Source organism: Spermophilus citellus (assembly GCF_964194105.1).
Source record: "Spermophilus citellus genome assembly, chromosome: 10".
Taxonomy (NCBI): Eukaryota; Metazoa; Chordata; class Mammalia; order Rodentia; family Sciuridae; genus Spermophilus; species Spermophilus citellus.
The window spans coordinates 69,523,861-69,543,929 of record NC_138197.1 but is presented as its reverse complement, the minus strand read 5'-3'; the positions used below and the strand labels follow the sequence as shown (position 1 = coordinate 69,543,929).

General features: G+C 49.2%; 1 protein-coding gene across 5 annotated transcripts in view; it reads left to right on the top strand.

Moving 5' to 3' along the window:
• The window catches only part of NCKAP5L (NCK associated protein 5 like), a 34,802-nt gene extending 22,912 nt beyond the window's left edge, over window positions 1-11,890 (top strand). For 4 of the 5 annotated variants that reach the window (XM_081311970.1, XM_081311973.1, XM_081311972.1 and 1 more), the window contains 10 exons: window positions 333-401; window positions 490-528; window positions 1,259-1,378; window positions 4,095-4,208; window positions 5,169-7,801; window positions 8,976-9,138; window positions 9,400-9,481; window positions 9,788-10,096; window positions 10,174-10,316; window positions 10,683-11,890. In XM_081311970.1, coding sequence (XP_081168096.1) covers window positions 333-401; window positions 490-528; window positions 1,259-1,378; window positions 4,095-4,208; window positions 5,169-7,801; window positions 8,976-9,138; window positions 9,400-9,481; window positions 9,788-10,096; window positions 10,174-10,316; window positions 10,683-10,895 — 3,885 coding nt within the window. In that variant the 3' untranslated portion in view covers window positions 10,896-11,890. Of the gene's footprint in view, window positions 1-332; window positions 402-489; window positions 529-1,258; window positions 1,379-4,094; window positions 4,209-5,168; window positions 7,802-8,975; window positions 9,139-9,399; window positions 9,482-9,787; window positions 10,097-10,173; window positions 10,369-10,682 lie in introns of all 5 variants that reach the window. The other variant, XM_081311974.1, reaches the window with a different exon arrangement.
• Window positions 11,891-20,069: the final 8,179 nt, after the last annotated feature.

Here is a 20,069-nt window from a genome sequence, read left to right as displayed (position 1 = left end):
AATAAACAAAATAAAGATATTGTGCCCATGTATAACTTAAAAAATATATTTTTTTAAAAAGTTACTTTGGCATCACCCACTCAGGTCCCCCTGGTCACAGTGTCTCCTCAGCCCCCCAGCCTCACTGCCTAAAGTTGGATTTTACAGAAAACCAGCTGTCTCACCTCTGTCCTCCAAACCAAAGTTACTACCCCTGGTCTACCTCTGCAGGCCTCCCCACCTGAACTGTAGCTAGTGGATTCCTTTTCTCCTCTTCTTCAAAAGGAATTTGCCCTGGGGGAATAACAGGCCCTGAGCTTCCTTCTTACCCTCTTTTTCCCTCACTCCTGCAGGCAGAGAACTCTGCACTGGCCCAGGCCAATGAGAACCAGCGGGAAACGTATGAGCGCTGCCTGGATGAGGTCTGTGGGATCTGTGGTAGGACTGTCCTGGGGTCGGGGGTGGGGAGGCATGGCTTGTCTGCTCAGTCTTGGGGCTTTCTGTCCTCAGGTTGCTAACCATGTGGTGCAGGCACTACTGAACCAGAAGGTGAGTGGCCACAGGAAACACTTCCACCCTTAAGCCCAGCTGCTCTGGGGAAAGGCCCTGAGTGCACATGGAGAAGCCCTTCCCCAGGACCCCTGAGCCAGCTTAGCTAAAGCATTCACTAGGAACTGGAGGAGTCGACCTATCCCCCTCCTCCATTTGTCCCCCTGTGCCTGCTTTGGTTAGGTCCACACTTTTCTTCCTGGGGGCAGAGGTGTGACTGAGTAAAGCCAGGTCTCTAAGCTATGGTAACTTTAGTTTAGATTTGCATCCTCCCCTTACCCTGGTCCCAACTGGTTTCTCCAGTTTGTGATGGTTCTCAAAGTAATATTGATGTTGTGAGCATAAGTGGGATCTAAATATTTACTCATGAGCATAAGTGGATCACTTCTTGACATAAGGGCCACTCTGACTCCAAGGTTGTCTTCCATCTGAAATACACCCTTCTTTGAAGTGTGGTTTCTAAGAAGCAGAGTTGGCTCCAGGGATAGGAAAAATGGCAAAGAGAATAGGATTTACCTCCCACCAGGGTAGCAAACCTTAGAAACTACTTACCATCCCCAAGAGTCTATATTTGCACACAGGCAGGTTCAGATCCCTTGCAGGAGGTTGCAGGAGAAGAACATGCCCAGCGAGTGCCTTGGGCTCCTAGGCAGGATCTGCTGTGCTCATTCTGTTCTTCCTGTCCCCACCATCCTTCCCTTCGCTTCTTCTGCCTCCTGGGCGGGTGCAGGACCTGCGAGAGGAGTGCATCAAGCTAAAGAAGAGGGTGTTTGACCTGGAACGACAGAACCAGATGCTGAGTGCCCTGTTTCAGCAGAAACTCCAGCTCACAACAGGCTCCCTCCCCCAGGTAGGCACTTGCACTTCTCCTGCCCTTTCCTAGTCTGCTTCCTGCTGCCCCAAGTCATCAGTGCTATTTTTGTTCACATACACACAGAAAAGCAGGCCATCCCCCATCCCCCTTCATGCTGGGGTCTGTGGCCATCACAGGAAGGCCTGCCCAGCCTGATGGTTTCACACTTTAAATGGAATGAAAACTACTTGAGTCCCTGCAAGCTTGGCTGGCCCTTACATCCCACTTGCTCCCCACCCAGCTGAGCAGCATCCCTTCTTGCTGACAGAGAAGGTTCATACTTGCTCCTGCCTCTGTGTGAGGAGATGAGGAGATGGGTGGAGACTGCAAGTGAAATTATTTCAAGCTCCCAAGAGGCTCCTTTGGCCACTGATGTGTGCTTCCTGGCCAGGGGCAGGAGTGAGCCATACATAAGGCAGCCCAGGGCTTATGGTGTCACTGAGCAGTCAGGAAGGTGCTTCACCCTTGATAACTATGGGCACACATAGTGGCATACATCTGTCACTGTTGTATGCACATGTTCACAGTTAGTGGCCTTTGCTATTAGCCCTGACTCTTGCCTTCCTCAGAGCAGCAGGAGACTCCTGGGAATGAATTCTGGGCCAAGATGTCCCTTGAGGTTACTCTGTCAGGAACTCCCAAGGATGTGGTTAAGATGCAGGGGTGGGGAGATTGGGAGCAGCTCCCGGTGGTCAAGGGGAGCACTAGGTTGTTTCTGAGGGCAGCCAACCTCTTCTCCATTTTGACAAGAAGAGAAGCACTTTCCTCATGTGTGGGAGCTTATGTGTCTGTCTGAATTTGTGTCTATGTTATAAATCAGGGAGCTCTTGAGCAGGGAATCCTTCCACTCACTGGGAAGCCTCACCCCTGCAGAGGAAGCCTCTCATTAACATGATGTTTCTGGAGCCTCCATCTCACCCAGACATTGCAGAACTGGGTCTGAATCAGCAGCGGAGACTGTAGTTTTCCCTGCCCTACAGTTGTCCCTGCTTTGAAGGGCCCACTCTGAAATCCCATTAGGCCCAACCACACTAGCCGAGCTTACCCCTTCTGAGTGACTGCTAATGACAGGACTAAGCATCCTTAAATCATTTATTTTTTATCTAAATGAATTCTAGGACCTCTTAGAACTTTGACCAATAGATTTATCTTCCCCAGAGCTAACATGACATAATGAAAAGAGAGCAAACCTTGACCTCATAAGCTTGGGTTAGATCCCTAACTTAGCCACTTCTTAGATAATCTGTCCAAGGTCACACTTAGCTAACTTTGAAAACTAGGTATTTTTTCTCTTCAAAAATGGAGATGAAAATACCTGTATTGCATATTGTGATGATTAAATGAGATAATATATAATGCTTGACCCAGCATGTAATCAATAAATGGTAGCTGTTTATCATTAATGTGATTTCCAAGTTATGTTTGTTGGGATGAATGCTCCTTTGAGCAAATGCTAATTAAGCTCCTATTTGTGAGCAATGCCTTTTCCAACACATATGGAATTGAACTGAATCACATGGCCTTAGGGGCTGTGACCTGTGCAGGGTACTCATGACTCCATGAGGTCTATAGACAGCCATGCTACAAAACTGAATGTGACAGTGCTTCTGTCCAAGGGCCCACCCAGGAGGGAGACAGGCTCTCAGAGAAGGACTAGGGAAGGTTCCTATTGGGAATTAACTTTGGACCTGGCCTGGATTGATGGGAGAGCCTCAAAGAGTGACACAGTGGTTGAGGAGAAGGGATTTCCTGTGGGAAGAAGAGCCTAAGTAAGGATCTGCAGGCAGGGAAGCCTAGGGAGTGGCAAGCTACTCAGCTTGGCAGGAACAAAAGATAGGTGAAAGGACAGTGAGTGGTAAAAGCTGCAGACAAGTATCAGGGGAAGACATGTCCAGGGAACCTACAGGCCAGGCCGGGAGCCCCACGAGAGTTCCGACTTGTTTCCTCAGGCAGTGGCAGGCACACTGAGCACAAAAGTGCTTTAGAAAAAAGATAAAGAAGATGCTTTAGGCTGCCTGTGCATGGGAGGTGGAAAGGCCACCGAATCAGGTCAAGGAGACTGATTGAAATGCCCAGCAGCATCCAGGCTAGAAGTGGGAAGATTCAGACTGAAGTTACTGCTGGCATATGGCCAGAGGCAAGGCTGAAAGATGCTGCAGAGACCAGGTTCGAAGACTGTGGGGAGTTGGGGTGAGAGAAGGGTTAAAGCTGACTCATAATCAGTTGAGATGACTGGGAAGAGGAAATAACATTCTCAAGGACTGAGAAAAGTGGCCCTTGATTAAATCCTACTTTTGCAATCCTCAGAATAGATGAGACCAAGTTGAGGAGGCAGAAATAATGGCTCCCTGCCATCCTTTTCTAAGATTATCAGCCTCAGCTTTGCTGGAATAACAGGTAGTTAGAACAGAAAGAGACCTTCATGGTAACTCCCTTTTTAATAGGGAGGAAACACCTCAGAAAAGCAGAGCAGTGCTGGAGATAGGCACCCTGGGTTAGAGCCACAGCTGCCCTCCAGGCCTGTGGTACTTGTCTTTCTCCCCAAAGTCCCACCTCCCTCTGCCATGGTCTCCTGAGGCTCCTCTTCACCAGCAGGTAGTGGCAGCAGCAGGAACTAGGCCTGGAGATGACCATAAGGGGCACACTTGGAAGGGAAGGCCTGGCTTCATGAGGGGCAGACAGCATTGTGCTAACTCTCCTTTTCCCTCTACAGATCCCACTCACTCCACTTCAGCCACCATCAGAGCCACCAGCCACCCCCTCCCTGAGTGCCGCTGAAGGAACAGCCACCTCTTTGCCTTTGGGTCGCTGTGCTGGGCAAAGAGAGGTAGGAGAGGTGGGCATAGTGGTCTCGGCTTCCCTGGAGAGGGGCTAGTCAGTCAGTACTCCACTGCTGGTTCCTAACAAAACACAGGGGGACTATTTCTCACGCACAGACTCTTGTCCAGGCTGCAAGTGGGAGCCCTCAGCTGTCAGCCATGTAACCAAGAAAAACAGATCCCCACCCCCACCCATGGCCTGTGAGCAAATGCATTAGTAATGCAGTGAGAGTCATAGTTAACACTTATGGAGCTCATTCCATGCCAGGCACTGTGCAGGTCACCTTAGGGCTCTTTTATTTTATTAGTTTAAACATAATTACCATCTCATTTTACAGATGATACCAAATAGCTTGTTGAAGGTCATATTGCTAGGTAGAACTGGGACTTGAACCCACACAGTCTGACTCCAGAGAGGATATAGTTAACCACTGTTCCAGACTCAAGAAGGAAAAGGATAGCAGCAGAGAAGGTTTTTCATGGAGTCATCCCCAGTCCACTTCTCCTGTTGGGGATAAGGCCAGCATGTTGGTTGGAAAGAGAAGGCCTGGGTTGGCCTACGTTGACTTAGGTCTTGGCCACATCATACCCCCTTCTTGAGTCTCCGTTCTTTCTGGAACCTGAAAAATGGACAGGCCTCCCTCCTGAGGCAAGCATAGATGTCAGAGTTATAGCTGGTTATCCCTGCTAATCCAAACAGCAATAGGGATAGGAGGCTGGGATAAGTAAGAAGGGAATGCGGGGTGACTACCCTACCCAAAGTGTGCTAGGTACAAGTTGGGGTAACCAGACCAGAGCACCACTTGAGGAAACTGAGCCATCATACCCCAAGAGCTGTGAATTCCTTTTCGGGTCACAGACATGCAACCAGGCCAGCCCTGTCTCTGGCATATTTTTATGCCCAACTCAGGGCCTGGGCCTAGACCAGAATGCCCACTATATAAGTCTCCTTCTCACTTCCTTCTCAGGTGTGTTGGGAGCAGCAGCTGCGACCAGGAGGCCCTGGTCCCCCGGCCACCCCACCACCAGCACTAGATGCCCTATCCCCATTCCTTCGGAAGAAAGCCCAGATTTTGGAGGTGCTTCGAGCTTTGGAAGAGACTGACCCCTTGCTTCTGTACTCACCTGCCACACCCTGGCGGCCTCCAGGCCAGGGTCCAGGCTCTCCAGAGCCCCTCAATGGAGAGCTGTGTGGCCCACCACAACCTGAACCTTTGCCCTGGGCCCCCTACCTGTTACTTGGACCTGGTAACCTAGGAAGCCTGCTGCACTGGGAGCGCCTCTTGGGGGAACCAGGGGAGGAAGAGGGTACCAGGCGGCCTTGGAGCCCTAGCAGGGCCCCACCACAGGCCCAGGGCACTAGCTCTGGCTCACACTGTGCTCCAGGCAGTAGCTCCTCCTCCTCTTCTGATGAGGCAGGTGACCCCAATGAGGCACCTAGTCCTGACACCTTGCTGGGTGCCTTAGCCCGCAAGCAGTTGAACCTGGGCCAGCTCCTTGAGGATACGGAGACTTATCTACAGGCATTCCTGGCTGGGGCTACAGGCCCACTCAATGGGGACCACCCAGGTCCTGGGCAGCCATCGTCCGCAGACCAGGGGCCTCAGCAGCTATCCAAGTCCAAAGGCCTCCCTAAATCAGCTTGGGGTGGGGGTACCCCAGAGGCCCACAAGCTGGGCTTTGGTGCTACCTCAGAGGGCCAAGGGCCCCTCCCCTTCCTCAGTATGTTCATGGGTGCAGGGGATGCCCCACTGGGCTCGCGGCCTGGCCAACCCCACTCCTCATCTCAGGTGAAAAGCAAGCTCCAAATTGGGCCCCCTTCTCCTGGAGAAGCCGAAGGACCCATTCTGCCCTCTCCAGCCAGAGGTCTCAAATTTCTCAAGCTGCCTTCAGCTTCGGAGAAGACTCCCAGCCCAGGAGGCCCCCAGCTCAGCCCCCAGCTACCCCGGAACTCCCGAATCCCCTGTCGCAATAGTGGCTCAGATGGCAGCCCCTCCCCACTGCTGGCCCGCAGGGGTCTGGGTGGAGGAGAACTGTCCCCAGAGGGGGCACAGGGCCTGCCCACCAGTCCTTCACCTTGCTCCACAATCCCAGACTCTGCACAGCTCAGACCCCCCCAATCAGCCTTGTCTACCACACTGTCCCCAGGGCCAGTGGTATCTCCTTGCTATGAAAACATCCTGGACCTTTCCCGGGGCACCTTTAGAGGGTCTTCCCCAGAACCACCTCCATCCCCTCTGCAGGTGCCCACCTACCCACAACTGACTCTGGAAGTACCACAGGCTCCTGAGGTCCTCAGAAGCCCTGGAGTACCCCCCAGCCCTTGCCTCCCAGAATCCTGCCCCTATGGGAGCCCCCAGGAGAAGAGTTTGGATAAGGCAGGCTCAGAGTCTCCCCATCCCAGCCGCAGGACCCCAAGCAGCTCATCCAAGAAGCCCAGCCAGGGATCAGGGCGGCGACCTGGGGATACCAGCTACACGCCTTTGCGGGAAAGACTTGCAGCCCTGGGAAAACTGAAAACAGGCCCTGAGGGGCCCCTGGGCACAGAGAAAAATGGGCTGCCTGCCAGATCTGGCACCGAGAAAACCCGAGGACCAGGGAGGTCAGGGGAAAGTACTGGAGATATGGTGCCTACCACCACTAGACCCCTTGAGCAGCCAGAAGGAAGGGGAGCCCTGCGGGGGGCAATGGCCTTAGGCACTAGCAGCCTGAAGCAGCAGGAACCTGGACTTGGACTTGGGGATCCTGGGGCCCGTGTCTACTCATCCCATTCTATGGGGGCCCGGATTGATTTGGAGCCTGTCTCACCAAGGAGCTGCCTCACCAAAGTGGAGCTGGCCAAGAGCCGGCTGGCAGGGGCCCTATGCCCCCAGGTGCCTCGCACCCCTGCGAAAGTGCCAACCTCAGCCCCCAGCCTGGGCAAGCCCAACAAGAGCCCTCACAGCAGCCCTACTAAACTACCCTCCAAGTCACCCACAAAGGTGGTGCCCCGACCTGGGGTCCCCCCAGTCACCAAGGAGCCACCCAAGCCTGAAAAGGGGAAGGGACCTCCTTGGGCAGACTGTGGTAGCACCACAGGCCAGCCCACATCCCCTGTGCCTGGCCCCACTGACCCAAACCAGGGACCTGAGGGGCCAGCCCCACACTCAGCCATCGAAGAGAAGGTGATGAAGGGCATCGAGGAGAATGTGCTGCGGCTCCAGGGGCAGGAACGAGCACCAGGCTCTGAAGCCAAGCACCGCAACACCAGCAGCATTGCCAGCTGGTTCGGCCTTAAGAAGAGCAAGCTGCCAGCACTGAACCGCAGAACAGAGGCCACCAAAAGCAAGGAGGGCGCTAGTGGGGGCTCCCCACTCCGGAAGGAGGTCAAGGTGGAAGCCCGAAAGCTGGAGGCGGAGAGCCTCAACATCTCCAAGCTGATGGCTAAGGCAGAAGACCTGCGCCGGGCTCTGGAAGAAGAGAAGGCCTACCTGAGCAGCAGGGCCCGCCCACGGCCTGGGGGTCCAACCGCAGCACCCAGCCCTGGTCTAGGGCAGGTGCAAGGCCAGCTGGCCGGTATGTACCAAGGTGCCGACACCTTCATGCAACAACTACTCAACAGGTGAGGATCTGGGATCGTTTAGCAGATGCTCAGCAGACACACCTGATTCTGGACCTGATACTGCCCTTCTGGCAGTTAGGGCTTCCCAGAGGTCAGAAGGGATAGGATGCTACCAGAATGTCTTGGGGTTAGTGACCTGGCCTGGAGGAATGATCTAGGACTCAAATCAGAAGTCAGCCATCCTCCCCTCCCTGCTGGGCTGGCTATCACCCAGACTTGCTGAGACCAGTTTTCATTTGAAAAGAATTAACTTGTGTTTTTCTGGATTGTCTCATGTCAGATGAGCTGGTCTACATATGGGAGTTAAACGAATACTAGAGCCTAACCAAGGCTAATGAAAGTGTTCCTCCAGCAACAAGGAAGGTCCCCTTCTTGTCTTACATTTTGACACCTGACACTAGGGGGGTTCATTGTTTAGAAAAGAAACCCACTCCAGGATTGCACTTTCTGGGCTGATAAAACAAATTCTGAAGGCATTGGGTCTTACTAGTATGAGGTTTGGGTGACAAGTGTGCTCAGAAGTTCAGGGGGAGCAGGCAGGGTGTTGTGCATGGGACCAGGATGTGACCTGACCTGCCAATTTAACAGAGTACATTGCTGGGTACCTTTGCCTCTACTATTCCCTGGGGTTTCCCCCAGGGTCCCTGCCTTTTGCCAGTATCAGGAGAGGTTGGCGGGAGCAATATGTCCCTTTTCCCTGGATAGGTGCCAGCAAGTACCTTACCAGACCCAGCACCTAGAGGGTGCAAGGCTGGTCTATTAGTCCATTTTTCCATTACTATAATGAAATATCCAAAGCAGGCTACTTTATAAAGAAGAGGTTTATTTTGGCTCATAGTTTAGGAGATGCAAGGTCTAGGAGCTGAATCTGGTGATAGCCTTTGTGCTGGCAGAGTCCTGAGGTGGCAAGAGAGTGCACATGTATATGTGCGGCTCTTGGTCTCTTATAAGTCCACCAGTGTTAGCCATATAGGCTCCACCCTAATGACCATACCTAATCATGATCTCTCTCACACCTGCAAAGGTTCTACCTCTAAAAACCATAGATTTAAGTTTCCACTCTCTTAATCCCTTACAATGAGGTATTAATCCTTGGGGGACACTCAGCAAACCATAGAGGCTGGTGTGGTCTTCTGAGTATTCACCTCCCTCACCTACCTATTTTATTACCCAGGGTGGATGGCAAGGAGCTGCCGCCCAAGAGTTGGCGGGAGCCTAAGCCTGAGTATGGCGATTTCCAGCCAGTGTCCTCTGACCCCAAGAATCCCTGGCCAGCCTGTGGGCCCCGAAATGGTCTGGTGGGCCCACTTCAGGGCTGTGGAAAACCTTCTGGAAAGGTAAGTTCTTGGGGCTAGAGCTGGCCTGGTTCTGGAGGGTTTCCCTTCTCTTGGGCCTGGGAGCTACTGGATGCATTTGTGGTCTGTAAGGGGAACTAAGGAGAGGAGAGTGGGTTCCAGAGCGCCTGCAACCACAGCCATCCTCCAGGGCCCTAATGCTCCTACTCCCCTGCTCCCATACTCACATTCCTACTCCCAGAGGCACAGTGGGGTTTGGAGGAGGGATGGGAATGGACACCCAGGTCTCCTGTATCTGCACAGCTGAGCAATGAGCCAGGGAAGCGGGAAGAGATGCCCTCAGAAGACAGCCTGGCCGAGCCAGTGCCCACCTCGCATTTCACAGGTAGGTGGGACCCGGGCTGAGGATACTTTTTCCTGTAACCATGGCAGATGCAGGCCCCAAATGCCATACTGGGGACCAACACTGAGTGGGCTCTGGGGCTGCACAGAAGGGAAACTCCCCTTTACCATCAAGGATACCTCTCTGAGCCCAGAACCCTTGGGGGTGGACAGGCAGGTTCTGTGGGATGGGCATGTTGGGTCAGGAGGCCCTGAGAGTTGGAGTGGAGCCTGGACGGGGGTGGGAAGCTAGAGGAGAGGCAGGGGGCAGAGCTTCCACCTAACATCCTCTATGTGCTCTCTTCTCCAGCCTGTGGCTCCTTGACGCGAACCTTGGACAGTGGCATTGGGACCTTCCCACCCCCAGACCATGGCAACAATGGGACCCCTAGCAAGAATCTTCCCAAGACCAAACCACCACGGCTGGAACCTACTCCAGGAGTGCCCCCAGCTCGGCCCCCAGCCCTTACCAAAGTCCCCCGTCGTGCTTACACGTTAGAGCGGGAGGTGCCAGGCATAGAGGAACTGCTAGTGAGTGGGCGGCACCCCAGCATGCCAGCCTTTCCTGCACTGCTTACTGCTACTCCAGGCCATCGGGGCCATCAGACCTGTCCTGATGGTAAGTGTCCTGGAGGGTGAATGGGTCATCCCCAGAAATTGGACAGCTCCATCCACCTTCCCCTTATTCCTGCACAGATCCCTGCGAAGACCCAGGCCCTCCTCCTCCTGTGCAGCTGGCCAAGAACTGGACCTTCCCCAATACCAGGGCAGCTGGCAGCTCCTCTGACCCTTTCCTGTGCCCACCCCGACAATTGGAGGGGCTGCCCAGGACCCCCATGGTGAGAGTTGAAGAAGGGGAATGAGAAGAGGACTAAGTGGCAGGAGGGAATGGTATGAGACCACAGTAGTACAGCATGTGTCCTGCATATCCCAGGAGGTCCAGCACTTCCCGGGAGGAGGGTGGAGGGAGCACCCCTTCCATGCCCCTCTGGCAGCTCACTCACCCTTCTTGGGGGAAGGATTTTCATCACTCCCTGGAGCCTTGGTAGGTCTGTGTATAGTTGTATCTTCAGCTTTCTTCCCTCTCAGGGGTGGACCCAGAGTAGCACCTCCCACCAGGTGGGCAGAATGTCCCTCAGTCCATGCTTCACAAGCTAGGCTGACAGGTGGGAAGGAATGTCCTATAAGCAGTACCTCCTTTCCAGGCCCTGCCTGTGGACCGGAAGCGGAACCTGGAGCCCAGCCGCCCAGCCTCTACGTCCCAGGGCCCAGCATTTGGGGGCAGTCGTACTCCCAGCACTTCGGACATGGGTGAGGAAGGCAGAGTGGCCAGTGGGGGTGCTCCAGGGCTAGAGACCTCCGAGTCCCTCAGCGATTCGCTCTATGACTCACTCTCCTCCTGTGGGAGTCAGGGCTGAGGGACTGCGCCCACCACAGCCCCCTCTGGATCTGGGGACCACGGACTGGACCCACTCTCTTCATGCCCCATGCCTCATAGCCAGTGGGCCCTGCCTGAAGGGACCAAGGATGCAGGTGGAGAAGAAGTTGACAGAAGTCCCTGGCACACCCCACTGCCCACCGCTGCTGTGGAGGAGATGGCCCCGCTCAGCTCAGGGAGAGACCCCACCCTTGGTTCCTTCACTTGCCCAGAATAAGGCTTTTCCTCTAAGGGACTGGGGGTTCAAAGCCACTGTCTCAGCTCCCGCTTCAGGCTGAGCCATCTTGTGGTGCTGGGCTTTCTGCCCACCAGCTGTGCCATCTCTGCCCAACTTGGCTGCTCCCCTGTCCCAAAGCCTTCATGGGGCCATTCTGGAGGCCCCTGCTTTTGGAGCTTGGGGGTAAGGGGACACACTGCCTTCTCTCTCTGCCCTGGTTCTCCCTGCTGTCTGGATGGTGCTGCCCTCCCTTGCCCCATGTCTTTGGGGTCTGTTTGTTTGTCTTTTTTTTTTTTTTTTTTTTTTTTTTTTTTTTTTTTTTTTTTATTAAGGCGCCTGGCCCAATTCCTACCCCTCAACCTGCACTACGGTTAATTTATCTGTTGTTAAAAACATGGCTACTCTGCTTCCAGCCTCTGCTTCTGCCGTATCCCTAATAAAACATGGAGGCCCCTTCCCACCCTGACTCACTTTGTCATGTGGGAGGACTTGGGTGGAAAGGTGGAATCACCCTAGGAGATTGGGGAAATGGCTTTCTTAAGCCTGGAACTGCATATGTGTGGGCTTTAGGAGATTCCCCTGGGCCAGGGTTGGGTGGGGCACAGGGCTAGGCAGCCCCTTGGGAAGGCAGGTAGGGAGAATGTCATGGACATGCACTCAAAGTGGACCAATTTGGAGCCTCAGGTTGGAGTGTAGATAGAGTTAACTATAGTCTCTTATTACCATGAAACTGAGGCACAACTGGGTCTTAAATCACTGCCACCTTCTAATCTCAGATTTAGGGAAAGAGGGTCTAGGAAAGGTCCAATTTCTCTTTTTTCTTTTCTTTTTTTGGTACTGAGGATTGAACTCAGGGGCACTCATCCCCAGCCCTATTTTGTATTTTATTTATTTTATTTATATTGTATTTATGCTTAGTGCCTCACCATTGCTAAGGCTGGCTTTGAACTCTCCATCCTGCTGGGATTACAGGTATGCACCACCGCACCTGGCCGAAAGGCCCAATTTCTATCTCAGATTTAAACCAGAAGTTCTCCCAATTCTGAAACTCTGTTTAGGAAGGGGAGGCCAGAACTGAGACTAAGGAGAAGGGTCCTGGTTTCCAGAAGCTATTCTGAATTTTCTGTGGACTTCCTGTTGGGCCAGAAGTTGGGTAAGAACCTAAATTGAGCCAGGGGGTAGACGGCCCATTTGGCATTGCCAGCTATTGAGGAAGGCCTCTCTGCCAGGTTACAAGGTACAGCGTGGCTCTTCCAGAGCACCCTGATGCAGCCTGTGCTTGCCTCCTCCCCATGAAAGCTCTGAAAGCCACCAGGACAGCGTGTATGCTTGAAACACCTGGACTTGTGGTTGGGACTCTGAATAGTTGGTGTGTAGGAGGTGGGATCCCTTAATAGACACATGGTCATAGTGTCCTGCTGTCTTAGTACCAAAGGCTGGAATCAGAGGTGACTAATGGGGTATCACTGGGTCCATTCAAGACTAAAGCAGTTGAATCATAAGTTCAGAGCCAGCCTCAGCTTATCAAAACTCTGTCTCAAAATATAAAAAGGGTTGAAGGTATTGCTCAGTGGTAAAGTGTACCCAGGCTTAATCCCCAGTCTCACAAAAAAAAAAAAAAAAAAAAAAAAAAGCCTGGTACCACTAGACACCAGTCTTGAATTCTGACAAAACCAAAGAAGACTGATCATGGGGAGAGTGACAGCACATCCCTTCATGCTAGCTCCTCTAGCAGCATCTCTCCAGCCCCAGTGTGTTTCGTGGGAGCAGCAAGATAACTCACTCAGTAAGGCGAATACCTGCCTTTCACCGCAGCCACAGCCCTGGCAAGGAAGTGGTGTCCTTGTTCTCAGGTAACGACACTGAAGCTCAGACACCATTGATGGGCTGTGATGGAGCCTGGTAGAGGTGGTGACTTTTGGAGTGTTTAGCTTTGCTTTCTTTTGCCCAGACTTTAATGTTCTCCCTTTAAGCCCTTCCTAACAGGAGGGCTTGAGAGAACTAGACTGGAAGTCAGAAGTCTTTGCCGCTGAATTGGGCTTCATTTGGAAAACTACCCCTTTTCTGGACATTGGTTTTCTTCATCTACAGTAGATTAGGAGGTTAGGCTGGAACCACTGGTGCCATCACCCAGACCTCCTTAGTTTTTTTTTTTTTCTTACCACCTCCTGCATCTGGCATCTCTCACTCCTGTTTTCCTTAATGTCATCATTGAAGAAATCAGCCCTTAGAAAAGAGCTGGGTTCAATGTCTTGGTTTACTTCAAGTCAGAATCCCATTCCCTTACCTCCTACTTCCAGGTTCTTCTCCCACTGTTCCTTTATTCTTATGGTTTAAGTGTATTAAAGTTTAAGTGGGTATTATCTAGCTGCAAGTTGGGCTGGTGGTACACTTATAATCTCAGCAATTTGAGAGGCTGAGACAAGAGGATCCCAAGCTCAAGGCCAGCCTGGACAATTGAGCAAGACCTTGTCTCAAAATAAAAACAAAAAGAGCTGTGGATGTAGCTCAGTGGTAGAGCATCTCTGAGTTCTGTTCCCTTTATGGCCAAAGATAAACACACACACACACACACACACACACACACACACGTAAAACTAAGCTGCAAACCTCTGCCTCCTCCCAAGTGAGCTTAAAGAAGCCTGCATCCTCCAATTTTTTTTTATTTTATTTTTTTGTTTTTCCAAACCCTTTTCTCTGATTGAATCTAATGGATTACCTCATTTCCTAGTTAAAATTGAATTGTTTGCCTGCAAGTTATTTCTCTCATTTCCCTTCTGGGAAGAAGTTGGTATGGTGGGCTTGATTGTTGACTTTACCTTTTCCAAGCTGAGAGCAAAGGATTCATCCAAATTCTTCTTAGCCAGAGTCTGATCTGCTTCTGGGCTCTGTTCTCTAGTGTTTGCAAACACAAGATGTCACCTTGTCCCCTTGTGAACTGATTGGGGTAATGTCCTTTGTCAGGCATTAGGGCAAAGTACACCCACCTGGTGCCTGTTAGGTACCTACCAGCTGTCTCCTACCAGCTGCTTACCAACTGTTCTGCCTAACTGCTCCCTACCCCTTCCAGATGCCACAGAGGGATGCTGGTCCTAGTGGAGTCATCCCTCAGCCCACATGACTGTATGTCCTCCACACAAACCCAGTGTTCTATCTGAAATAATTCTGTGGAGGAGCACTTACAAGTGAGTTTAAAGACACTCTAGGGCTGGGCATGGTGACACATACCTGTAATCCCAGCCACTTGGGAGGCTGAGGCAGGAGGTCAGAAGTTCAAAGCCAGCCTCAGCAACTTGGCAAGACCCTGTCACAGAAAAATAAAAAGATCTGGGGATGTTGCTCAGTGGTTAAGTGATCCTGGGTTCAATCCCCAGTTCCAAAAAAAAAAAAGAAGATGCCTTAGGGAACCCAATTTCTCCTTGCACTTCAAGAAAAGGTTTGGCTACTGGGCATAGGGGCACATGTCTGTTATCCCAGTGGCTCAGGAGGCTGAAGCAAGAGGACTACAGGTTCAAGGCCAGCATAAGCAACTCAGCAAGACCCTGTCTAAAAACTAAAAAGGGCTGGGGATATAGCTCAGTGATAGAATGTTGTGTTCAATCCCCAGTACCACAAAACACACACACACATCCCAATGGGTGAATGTTTGCTTTAACCATGTGTCAGACCTTTTCTGTTGGACTTCCCAAATGACGCCCAAACTGCCAGATACCTGCCCACCCGCGAGTGGCATTAAGGCATCAGCACAAAATGAAGCAGGAGGTTTCACTCCACTGGGCACTCTGCCTTTTGAAGGAAATGACTCAAAAACTGTTAACTGAGGTTGCCAGTGGTTTTATTTTCTTTTCACCTTTTTCTAGATTTTCTACAAATAGTATGTTTTATTTTCTTTATTTTAAAAAAAAGGTTTTAAAAAAAGAAACAATCATACTCCACAGCAAATTCAAGATGTGTATTCCTGATCTGTCATCCTGACTTCATTCAAGCATATAAATCATTTTTTAAAGCCACATGAACTTGAAGTAAATACAGGTGAGCATTTCTATGATCTTGGGATGGGGAAGAACTTTTTTTTTAATTTTTAGTTGTAGATAGACACAATTCCTTTATTTTATTTATTTTTATGTGGTGCTGAGGATTGAACCCAATGCCTCACATGTGCGTGGTGAGCACATTCCCACTAAGCCCCAGTCCTGGGGAAGAACTTTTTTTAAAACTTTAAAAAAATTATTAGATATACAAATTTTAAAAGTCTATGTTTGTACCAGACATGGTGGTGCACGCCTGTAATCCCCCTATGCCCAGTAGCCATAGTGGACTCAGAAGACTGAGACAAGAGGATCACAAGTTCAAGGCCAGCCTGGGAACCTTAAGGAGATCCTGTCTCAAAAAATAAAAAGGACTGGAAATGTACACAAGTGGTAAAACACTCCTAGGTTCAATTTAAAAAAAATAAAATCAAGGGGCTGGGGTTGTGGCTCAGCATGAGTGCTCGCCTAGCATGTATGAGGCCCTGGGATCAATCCTCAGCACCACATAAAAATAAATAAACAAAATAAAGGTATTGTGTCCACCTATAACTAAAAAATAAAATATTTTTTTTTAAATTGAACAAAAACAAAACAGACTGTCATACTCCTCTCAATCCCTAGTCTCACTTCCCAAACCAACCTGAGTTTGTTGGTAATCCTTTCAGATGTTTTGAAAATGCATAAACACACAACATATTCATGTTTACTTAACAAGGATATTATTCTATAGTTACTGATCTGATGCTTCCCTTTAGTGTTTAATATCTTGGAGATCATTTCAAATTCCATGAATCTCCATTATCACGCATGGTACTCCATTCCATTGCATCACGCATGGTACTCCATTCCATTGCATGGCACACTGTATTTATTTGTTTTGCTGTAACTTGGTGCAGTGAAATCAAGTGCACTTTTGACCACTTATGTATTTGCATAAGATAAATTCCTATAAATAGAATTCCTGGATCCTAGGGTATGCTTAATTTATTTTTATAGAAATCAATAAATTGTATTCCCATCAACAATATTTAAGTTGATTTACCTCCCCACATCTTCTACTCCATTGAACAATATCAAACTTTTTTTTAAAGAGAGAGTGAGAGAGAGAATATTTTTATTTTTTATTTTTTTTAAATTTTTTTATTTTTTTAGTTTTCGGCGAACACAACATCTTTGTTTGTATGTGGTGCTGAGGATCGAACCTGGGCCGCACGCATGCCAGGCGAGCGCGCTACAGCTTGAGCCACATCCCCAGCCCCCAAAACTTTTTATTCTTAGCCAAGTTGGTAGGAGTAAGATATCATGAAGGGTCTTGCAGCACAAGGTAAGGACTGAGGCTTTTACTCAGTACAATAGGGAACACAGAGTGATGAAGATAAACTGTAGAGGGCAGTATGGAAGCATACTACTAAAGAGGCCTCCTCAGTGGTCCCATGAGAGGCGGTGGTGACCTGGTCCAGGTGGAAGCATAGAGACAACAAGGTTTCCTAATATAATTGATGTGAGGGAAAGAAGAGCTAAGGATAACTCCAAGGCCTTCAGAGCAACTAGAAGGGTGACATTGCCATTAACTGATATGGGGAAGACTGGATAGAACAGTCTAGGGGAGAGAAAGATCAGGAGTGAAGTGTTGGACATGTTAAATTTGAGATGTCTATTGGACAACATCCAAAGGAAAGTTTGGAATAAACTGTTGGTTATAGAAGTCCAGAGTTTAGAAAAGAGATCTGAACTGGGAAGATATTAATTAGTAAGTCATCACATATGGATGTTATTTAAAACCAGAGGACTGGATGAGATCACCCAAGGAGTGAGAAGAGGAAAGATCTGAGTCCTGAACTCTGAGATCCTCTATTCTTAGAGGTCAGAAGAAATGAGGAAACAGCTAAAGGGACAGAAAAGGTGGTACCGGGAGAATGTGGGGTTCTAGATATACATGAAGCAAGTGTTTCAAGAAGAAATACTCAACTGTCAAATTCTGCTGACATATCTGATGAAATGGGGATTAAAATTGTGTTTTGAATTTAGCATGGAGGTCACTGGGGACCTTAACAAGAACAGTAGAAGAAATGAAAGCTGTTTGTCAGAAGAAAATGGGAGCCCGGCCCCGTGGCACTTGCCTGTAATCCCAGTGGCTCTGGAGGCTGAGGCAGGAGGATTGCCAGTCTCAACAATTTAGCAAGGCACTAAGCAACTCAGTGAGACCCTGTCTCTAAATAAAATACAAAATAGGGCTGAGCATATGGCTCAAAGGTTGAGCACTCCTGGGTTCAATCCTCAGTTCAAAAAAGTGAGGTGCTAAGGAACTCAGTGAGACCCTGGTACCCCCCACCACAACAACAACAAAAAAAAAAAAAAGGAAAGAACTGGAGTACAGCCAACTCTTTTGTGAGGTAGAAAAAATAAGTGGGAGAGAAGACATTCAAAAGTGAAGTTTCAATCAGGCATGGTGGCAATTGCCTATAATATCAGCTACTCAGGAGCCTGAGGTAGGAGGATTGCAAGTTCCAGGCCAGCCTGGACAACATGGACACTGAGTCAAAATACAAAATAAAAAGTGCCGGGGATGTAGCTCAGTGGGAAAGAACCCATGGGCTCAATTCCCACTATCAGAAAAAGAAAGAAATGAGGCTTTAATTTTTCTTTCTTTTTTCTTCTGCAATGCTGGGAATTGAGCCCAGAGTCTTACCCATGGCAGGGTAGCACTCTCCCTCTAAGCTACATCTTCAGCTCTTTTTATTTGATTTTTGAAACAGGGCTTGATATTGCTAAGGCTGGCCTCAAACTTGCCATTCTCTTGCCTCAGCCTCCCAAATAACTGGGATTACAGATATATATCACAGTGCCTGGTGGGGTTAATTTTTTTTTTAAAGAGAAACTACATTATTACTGTTGTTGTTGTTGTTGTTGTTGTTGTTGTTGTTGGGATTGAACCCAGGATTTACTACTGAGCCACATCCCCAGCCCTTTTTATTTTGAGACAGGGTCTCACTAAGTTCTTATGGCCTCACTATATTGCTGAGGCTGGTCTCAAACTTGCAATTCTCCTGTCTCAGTCACTGTGATTATAGGCATGCAACACTAGGCCTAGCAGGTTTTAACATTTTTAAGTCTTATTTTTGAAACTATCTCATACACAAATGTCTCAAGGGCAGTACAAAGAATTTTTTTTTTCTTTTAAACCATTTGAGAGGAAGTTACCTGATGCCCCATCACTTGAAATACATCAGTATTTGTTTCCTCCAAACAAGGGCATTTTCCTGTATATCCCCAAGACTATCAAAATCAGGAATTAAAGGTCAGGCATGGTGGCACATACCTGTATTCTCAGTCACTGGGATTACAGGCATGTGCCATCAGGCTCAGTTGACAAGGTTTCTTTTTTTTTTTTTTTTTTTTTTTTAAAGAGAGAGACAGAGAGAGAGAGAGAGAGAGAGAGAGAGAGAGAGAGAGAGAGTTTTTTAATATTTATTTTTTAGTTCTCGGTGGACACAACATCTTTGTTTGTATGTGGTGCTGAGGATCGAACCCGGGCCGCACGCATGCCAGGCGAGCACTCTACCGCTTGAGCCACATCCCCAGCCCAAGGTTTCTTAAACATAGAAGAAATTAAGCTTTGCAAGGGAACTGAGGATTGAAACAAGGGCCTCCTGTGTGCTGTGTATTCTCCCCTGAACTCCATACCTAGCCCCTGTCTTTTGTTTTTGAGGCAGGGGCTCAGTACTTTGTCCAGGCACACCTCAAACTCCTGGGCTCAAGCAATACTCCTTTCTCAGCCTCCCAAGTAGCTGGATTACAGGTGCACACCACTGGACCCCATGAAAGTATATTCTTATATGTATGTGAATGATCAAATAGAGATTATTGGGTGATGTAGAAGAAAGAAAAGGGAATTGGACTCCCATGCACAAATGTTAAGCAAGATGCATGGTATAGGAACCGTGGGTGTAGGTGATGGTGTCTTCTTGTAGAAGTATCTTCTGTGCTCCATTGTCTCAAGGAAATAACCGTCAGCTAAGAGGAAGGATGGGGGAAAGGAGATGTTGTAAGTCTAAGAAGAAAGGAGAAAATATGAGTAGCCACCTAACTCAAAAGAGTGACTGAGGCCTGGGGACGTATAGCTCAGGAGTAGAGCATTTGAGCACTTATCTAGCATTTATGGGGCCCAGGGTTCAATCCCAATACCTTAAAAAAAAAAAAAGTGACTGGATTGGAAAGGTGGTAGGATTACCAAGTAGCACAAAGAATCCCCTTGGGCCATCAGGAATTTAAAGTGAATCTTACAAATGTAAATGTGGGGGCTGGGGATATGGCTTAAGTAGTAGCATGCTTGCCTGGCATGCGTGAGGCACTGGGTTCGATCCTCCGCACCACATAAAATAAAAATATTGTGTCCACCTAAAGCTAAAAAATAAATATTAAAAAAAAAATGTGTTCTCTTCTCTAGCTTTGCTAGGCACAGAATAGACAGTGAATTGGATTAGCCATGACTGACAATTTGCCAAGAGTGTGTGATGCATGAAATCGAGAGTTTGGGGGATGTTGTGGTTTAATTGTATTCTCTTCTCCAATAGATAATGAAGTCCTAACCCACAGAATCTGAGAAGGGGACCTTATCTGGAAGTAGAATCTATAAACATAATCAATTTAAAATGAGGTCATTTGACTGGGCCCTAGTCCAATTTGATTAGCATCCTTATGTAAAGGGAAAAATCAGGCATGACATACAGGGAGATCACCATGGGAAGACGAAGCAGAGATTAGGGTGATGCATCTAAAAGTCCAGGAGCAGCATCGTTGCCAGCAATCACCAGAAGATGGGTGAGAGGCCTAAACAGATTCTCCCACGCTGCCCTCAGAAAGAACCAACGCTGAGAACTCCTGGATCTCAAGCTTCCAGTCTCCA